We start from the raw sequence: 6,866 nt of genomic DNA, 5'->3' as shown, positions 1-6,866 counted from the left end.
TATTGTCGGCAATGCACTGAGAGTTCACATCGCAGGGGTGATTTAGCCATGAGGTCACAAGCAGACTGAAGAAGGGCGGGGGCGGGGCGAGATGGGGGGGGGGGGGTGGGCGTTTTAGTGGTGGTCAGATGGACTCTAGTGACACCTTGTGGTTCAAGCAACAAAACGTTCTTTTTATTGGTGATGACACATACAAACTAGACTTGGTATTTCATGGCCCGGTCAACTCCAGTCATTGACAATTGAGTGTTCAGCCCTGGTTTGCGTTACAGATCTCCACGGTGACGCTTGTGCAGCAGCATCAGGGTGTGCTCGCTGAACTGGTACGTGAGCTTCTTCTTCACCTTAACAATCTCGCCGGAGCGGGCGTAGTTCCTCAGGGCACGCGACATCTTCTGGTACGTCATGGGCCGCTTGTTGCCCTTCCTCTGACCCCACAGCGCCGCCAGCTGGTCCTTGTTGCGGGCGGAAAAGCGGAAGACGCCTGAGGACGACGGCACCCAGGACACGCAGTGGGCCATGGCGGGGTCCTCCAGCATCTCGAAGAGGAAGTGAAAAAGGCGAAGCTTCCTACCTGCAAGATGCAATATTTGGTCAGTGTCTTTTTTTTTTTTTTTTTCACATTTTTAGCTCATCAAATCTCACAAAGATTTAAATACAGTCGTACAAGTCAGTCTCCACCAATCAGCCTTTTTGGGGGAAAATTCAGCCCCCCAAAGCCAATTTCACTTGGCGACATGAAGTCTCAAGAAGCCATGTCCAGTTGGTCAAGTGGCCATTTTAGGGTCATTCGAAACCGTCGTCTAAAGACAAGGCCTCTTATTTGTGATTTCTTCATTTCTGATCCTCAACAGTTTTTTGTGGTTGTTTAGCTGAGGTTTTCCCGTCTGTAACACTTGCCAATGCAAATATGCTGGAGGGTGGCACGTTTAGCAGCCCGAATTGGAGGGCGTCAAGTTTCACCGACAATGTATTCCTGACAACGTAACAACAAACACCCTCCAACCCACCTGCATCTGCGCCACACCACTTACTGTTAATCATTTCCTCAAAAGCAACAATTCCCAGAAAGTAACTAGCGGGAAAGTGAGCAAAACGGTCGCTGCAAACACTGTGGTTATCGAATAAATATGCAAAAAAGATGCTCGCATTGTTTATGATCTCTTTGCTCTGAGGCGGCTAGCTCCCGTGGCAATAACTGTATGAGGTGAGGGAGAAAAGGAGAACTCACCGCTGCCCGCCGCCGAGGCCTGATGTTTGGTTAATTGTCTCGTGGTCACTGAGGCAGCCGAGGGCTCGCATGGCGCCGCCTCAGGGCCACCTGGGGTGCTCTAGCACAGACAATGACAGTGTCTGAGTTTAAGCTAGGTTAACATGCCGTTATGACTCTGGAAACATATAAATGTTCATATTTATACACAACTAATTGATGAATAACTCCTTTTAAAACTAGAAGACACGGAACATAGTTGTTAAGGTTGCTGCAAAAAGGTAACCAAAAAATGTTGCAATATCCGCAGATTTGTACTCATTACCGATGACAATTTGACATTTTGATAGATTTTGGCAAGAATCAAGAGTAGTTGATGCACAAGATTTGCTTTCACGGGCCACATATAATGTTGTGGAGGGGCCAGATCTGAGTTTGACACCTGTGCTGTATTGCTTACTTATTAGTCGTCCACAGCTCCTTTAAATGTGGGCCTTAATCATCGTTAAAAATTACAGCTAATCCTTAAATCCGCCATTGAAATGACTTTGAAAAAACACATACACAACATCATAAAATAACTGCATAATTAATGTGTAATTTTTGAATGTATATTTTTTTATTAAATACATCTTTTGCTATTGGAGATTCGTTTCTGTATTTCTATACATACTGATTGCCTTTGTAATTAAAACTAAAACGTTGCTTTATTTAAATTTGTACAATAGCATTGTTTTGTCACACTACAGAATAGCAAAGATAGTGAACCGTATCATGAAAAAGAAACTGAAACTACTGCTAAATTTCTTGAGTAGAAATAATAATGCTCATAATTTTAGAATTGTGTTAATGCTCACAGGTGGCTCACAAGTCTTCCAGCATTGCTCCCAATTGTCGTTGGCCACACTGGTTGCATCCTCCTGCACACCTGCTGTCAAATGCAACATCACACCAAATATGCCGTTAGCAAAAAAAAAACAAAAAAAAAAAAAAGTAACAAACAATGGCGTGCGCTCGTTTTACCGTTGTTTTCCGTGTTTTGTCTGTGGTACTCCTCTAGGAATTCTAAAATCACCTCCAAGTCAGACTGAGTTTCCTGGTAAGAATTCTGAAGGAGATGTAATGGTCAGTATTTGATATAATGCGCGTGAGATATTGCTCATTACCATCGCCGCTTGTCAAGTCGATCCGAATAACGTCTAAGAAGTACGTCGGGGTGCTGTTCTTATAGCTCCCCCAAAGGGAGTGAGGGTTTGCGAGCCCGGCGCTAACAATGGGCTCCATGCCGCAACAACGTCGGCAGCAGTAGCAGCCAGTCAGCCCGTCAAGAAAGGCCCCCCAGAGCTGACCACATCCTCCCCTCTGGGCCAGATAAGGGCGCGTCTGGAGCCCGCCGACACTCTCTCAGGAAAAACACACTTGCGGCCATATTTTTCCTCACAGGATGTGTCGAGAAAGTCGCAACGGCCGTGTTGAAATAATGTTACCCGAAGGTAGTTGCTTCCTTTGTCGTTGGCGGTCCGAGGCCAAAATGAATTTGCCGTTTTGGCGCACCCCACCAAAAAAGTTTCAAGAACCCACACCTAAAAAGACACAGCAAGTCTCCCACTTGGGTTTGAATGGGACATTTTCCAGTCATTTCTTCCCATTCGAGGGCTCTCGTAAAAGTGACAGATGGCAACCAAAGCTGACACACAAAGACAAATGGGTGACGCTAATTTCCGAGGTATTTGAGTTTTCGGCATTGCGTGTGAAATGATGACGTTCAGTTGAAAATTCAGCCCCTGAAGTCAGTTTCACTTTGCAGTATGACGTTCGGTAGACATGTCAATAGGGAGTAGATCCACAAAAAAAGTGTCAAGAGCCCGCACCTGAAAAGTCACAGGAGCTCAGGAACCAGTTTCTTTGAACAAACTGGTTCATCAAGTCAGTCAGGAACATAACAGGTGTATGAATGATCGATTGATTTATTGTGTGGCTTGTCGCGTACCCTTGACACCTCATATTTTGCATAGCGTGGCGAGCCCAACTTTCAAACCACACGTGCGCTTCAGATATGTGAAGTGAAAAAAGAGCCACACTCGCCGATGTACTTTGAGCCGTTTTATTAACTGGGACAAATGCTCACATACAAAATGAAAACGCTTGCACAGAGCATGGGAGAAGATGCTCACTTTGAACTCAAACCAGTCAAATTGGACGGGCCCTACTTTAAAGGTACAAGTCACTTTCAATGACCAGTTTACATTTTTAGATTTTTTTTATGTACAGTAGTGTTTTTCGTGGTTAGAAGAACCTAACAAAAGATGTGATGGTGTTTTGGGGGCTGTAACAGATTAATGGCATTTCAATTCACTTCAGTGAGGGAAAATTGATTTGACGGACTTTTAACGGTCATGAAACGATAAACTGAGCGTTTGCAGACAGTCGGAATGCCATCGAGTCTGTGAGGTATTTCAACAAAGCGCGTTGAAACCGGCCGCATGCTCGTAGTCCTGCGCCGGGCACTGTCCGTACCAGCTGTGCCAGTCGGGCGCCGCCGGGCCGCAGTAGCTTTGCGCGGCGGCCAGGCTAGGCGGAGTCCCGCTCGGCGCCCGCCCCGAGCCCAGCCTGTGCAAGACGTCGGGGTTGAACTGGTAGGTGAGCTTGCGCCGCACCTTGACGATCTCGCCCGTGCGGCTGTAGTTGCGCAGCGCCCGCGCCATCTTCTGGTAGGTCATGGTCTTGCGGTTGCCCTTGCGCCGGCCCCAGCACTCGGCCAGGCGCTCCTTGTTCTTGGACACGAAGTGGAAGGTGCCGCTTTCGCTGTCGCTCCACTGGATGGAGTCGCACATGTCGGGGTCGTGGAGGGCCTCGTGGAGGTACTCGTACAGACGCAGCTTCTTGCGACCTGCGTTCCGGCCAACGGTTCCAAAATGACAATACAACGTGATATAAGTTATGCCTACTAATACTAACAACTAAACCGTTTTAACGCCCATTTTCTTCAACGTAATTGGTTGACACTGAAATCCTCACCGCTTGCCTGCCTTGCGCACACCCACATTGCTTCACTCCCATTGGGGGTGGGGGGTGGGGGGGGGGAATCTTTCAAAATAGATTAAAAAGGGTTCAATCGATGGCCAAAATATTAAACCTCCAATGTGCAGGATTTTCTGTCAGGCAATTTTAAAATCTTTTTAACCTCTCCTTTTTCAGTCATTGATCATAGAGAAGGTTTATAAAAGTTTATAAAAAAAACAGCTACCAGTAATAACAAATGTTTACAGTATACTTGGATAGTTTAAAAAAAACGTTTACATTGTCAATCAGTGTCATCGTAGTTCTTTTTTTTTTCCCCTTTACTGTATGTGGGCATCAAACCAGCACACCTTTTGTGTGAGTAGCCAACCACTGCTCCACCGTGCAGCCATGCGCGTTACCTCTGCTGTTCCTCTGCGATGGCGCGAGGCGTTGGGACAAGTACAAGCGAGCCGGTTCACTTTGGATCGAGGGAACTTCGGGCAGCACCTGGGACCACGTCTGCTGCTGACCCAAAAATCCGAGTCATCTTTCAAATATATGATATAATATCATTAAATTACAAGGCGTTGTGACTTACTGCACCCGAATCATGCCAGTCGTATCCAGGGGCCTGCACGTCAGGGTGGGAGCCGACCAGGCAGTAGGAGACCTGACACTGCTGAGCGCCCAGAGTGTCGTAGTACGCATACTCTGAGAGCACATCAATCACCCAAAAGCTAAAACATGAGTCAATGAAATATGAAATGCGCTCGTCCTTTGATGGGCTACCTGAGTCGTAGTAGGGATGCGTGGAATGCTGCTGAATGACGTCGATGGCATCCTGGAAGTGTTGGTTGATGTCGTTGTCCAAGCAGTGCTGCAACGTAATAGTTTGCATGTATGAAATGTTGGACAATGTCATGCGTTGTTGTTGAAAAGTGCATTGTTTACTAACCAATGTGTGCACTCACCATCTTGTAGGAGTGAGCGTGGGCCTGGGGCCAGGGATTTTCTGCCCTCATCGGTAGACGCCAACCTTGGACAGGTATGAAACATTTTCCGCTGTCCACTGGCATAAATAGTCAGAGGACGCGCAATTTAAATGCGTTAACGTCACAATGTAACACAGCCGTGATGCACTTCTCTTTTTTTTTTTTTTTTGCGTGCATGCGTGCGCGCGTGTTTGTGTTGTTGGGAGTCACAGATACAGTAGATATGCCAGGATCCAATGAATATTTTCTCTGCCTGGAATCTGAGCCTGCAGATTGATTGGAAGTATTTTGTCTTTTGTGCTTTGCTGCTCACAACTGCCGCACTGATATTTGCATGTCAACCACTGCTGCTTGCCTTCGAATAAAAACCACAACACAACAGGTGGAGGGAAACCCTATTGTTAATGACTTTTTTATTTGATTTTAATATATATATACATATATTTACAGTGGCCTTGCTATATAGGCCATATGTAAGATCTTTCTTATATTGTTACTTTTAACCCAAGCTTATTTTTAAATCTTTTTTTTTGCATTATAAATATATGTAAAACATTTTTTTTTGCATTATCACTGAGTTGCTCTCTTAAAATCTGTTAACCGTTTGAATTAAATTAGGATCTTTAAAAAAAATCTAAAAAGAATTCCAATTCTTATTTCATTCTATTGTCGCGTATTGCGTCATCCCCGCACTGTCTGCTTGTATGGCGTGCCGACGAGCGTGATAAGCGTGCTGCCCATTGAAGGTTAATGGTTAACACAATGCAATGTGTGAAACACACAACAAGCGCGCGCGCCCTCTTCAAATTAACACCTTCTTTTTTTCTTTTTTTGAGAAGTCCATTTATCTTTGGCGCCGCGTTTTAAATATCAACCGACTTGGTGCTCAAGTTCCCCTTTCGGGCCCGTTAAGTGTGCGCCCGGGCCTCGACCGTGAATAAAAAAAAAAAATGTTTTTAAACTGTAAAAAGGCGATTATGGGAAAGGGGGAAGGCCGCAGGTGAGTGGCCATGTGATGTGTCCTTATTGTGTTTACTCATTACAATGTCATCTAATTGTGCACCCACATCTTGCCTCGCTCACTTGTGTGTATGTGTGTGCGTGTGTGTGTGCGTGTTTGTGCAGGCATGCAAATGGCAGTGCGTGTTTCCTGCCACAGCTGATTACTCAAAGAACCGCAAAGATTTGCTCCCAATAAGTCTTTCCCGCTTTCCATTTAAGGAGGAAGGGGGTGGGGTGTGTGGTTGTTTATATGAGGGGGTACACCTCCATAAATAAGCCACCGCAACATGTCAAGCGGCGGCTGAAGCGTGACGCCTGCCCGCAGGTGTTTTGGTGTCATGTTATCTTTTTGGGCAATTCGTCGGACAGTTCATTAGGGACATCCGTAGCGTGTCAAACACAGGAGAGAGTTCACAGAATCGTTCTCATTATTCCCACTGAAGTGAATTGAAATTCCAGACTGTAATGATGGTCATTTATTTCTGTGTGAAGGATTAAGCAATGTCTTGCTGCATTTTTTGCTTAAATTCAGTAGACATTGTGCTGCTCCTTCTGGTTTGTGTGCCTCATAACTCTTGGGGCAGTATAATGCAGACATACGGGTATAAATGGAGATGGAATGTTAATTGTTGTTTGACGAGGATAAAGAATATATGCTT

At 45.5% G+C, this 6,866-nt stretch overlaps 3 protein-coding genes across 4 annotated transcripts in view; 1 reads left to right on the top strand and 2 right to left on the bottom strand.

The window, feature by feature from the left end:
- The window catches only part of LOC147126408 (N-acetylglucosamine-1-phosphotransferase subunits alpha/beta-like), a 66,214-nt gene that overhangs the window by 56,442 nt on the left and 2,906 nt on the right, over nt 1–6,866 (top strand). For both annotated transcript variants that reach the window (XR_015084759.1, XR_015084758.1), the window contains exons 35-37: nt 273–323; nt 441–593; nt 5,195–5,258. The gene's annotated coding sequence lies outside the window, so the exon portion shown is untranslated. The remainder of the gene's footprint in view (nt 1–272; nt 324–440; nt 594–5,194; nt 5,259–6,866) is intronic.
- Nucleotides 223–2,596, bottom strand: spi2 (Spi-2 proto-oncogene). Its single transcript, XM_086022444.1, has 5 exons — nt 2,377–2,596; nt 2,234–2,318; nt 2,068–2,141; nt 1,232–1,331; nt 223–574 (listed from the first exon to the last, which is right to left on the bottom strand). The coding sequence occupies exons 1-5, from the start codon at nt 2,377–2,379 to the stop codon at nt 267–269; spliced, it is 570 nt and encodes a 189-aa protein (XP_085878570.1). The 5' UTR covers nt 2,380–2,596; the 3' UTR covers nt 223–266.
- spic (Spi-C transcription factor (Spi-1/PU.1 related)) lies at nt 3,323–5,286 on the bottom strand. Its single transcript, XM_086022445.1, has 5 exons — nt 5,185–5,286; nt 5,003–5,090; nt 4,812–4,924; nt 4,633–4,735; nt 3,323–4,100 (listed from the first exon to the last, which is right to left on the bottom strand). The coding sequence occupies exons 1-5, from the start codon at nt 5,233–5,235 to the stop codon at nt 3,667–3,669; spliced, it is 789 nt and encodes a 262-aa protein (XP_085878571.1). The 5' UTR covers nt 5,236–5,286; the 3' UTR covers nt 3,323–3,666.

Source organism: Filicampus tigris, chromosome 22, assembly GCF_054856515.1.
Source record: "Filicampus tigris isolate MCC_2025a chromosome 22, RoL_Ftig_1.0, whole genome shotgun sequence".
Lineage (NCBI taxonomy): Eukaryota > Metazoa > Chordata > Actinopteri > Syngnathiformes > Syngnathidae > Filicampus > Filicampus tigris.
The sequence above is the reverse complement of the archived record's forward strand: the minus strand, read 5'-3'. Positions and strand labels throughout refer to the sequence as shown.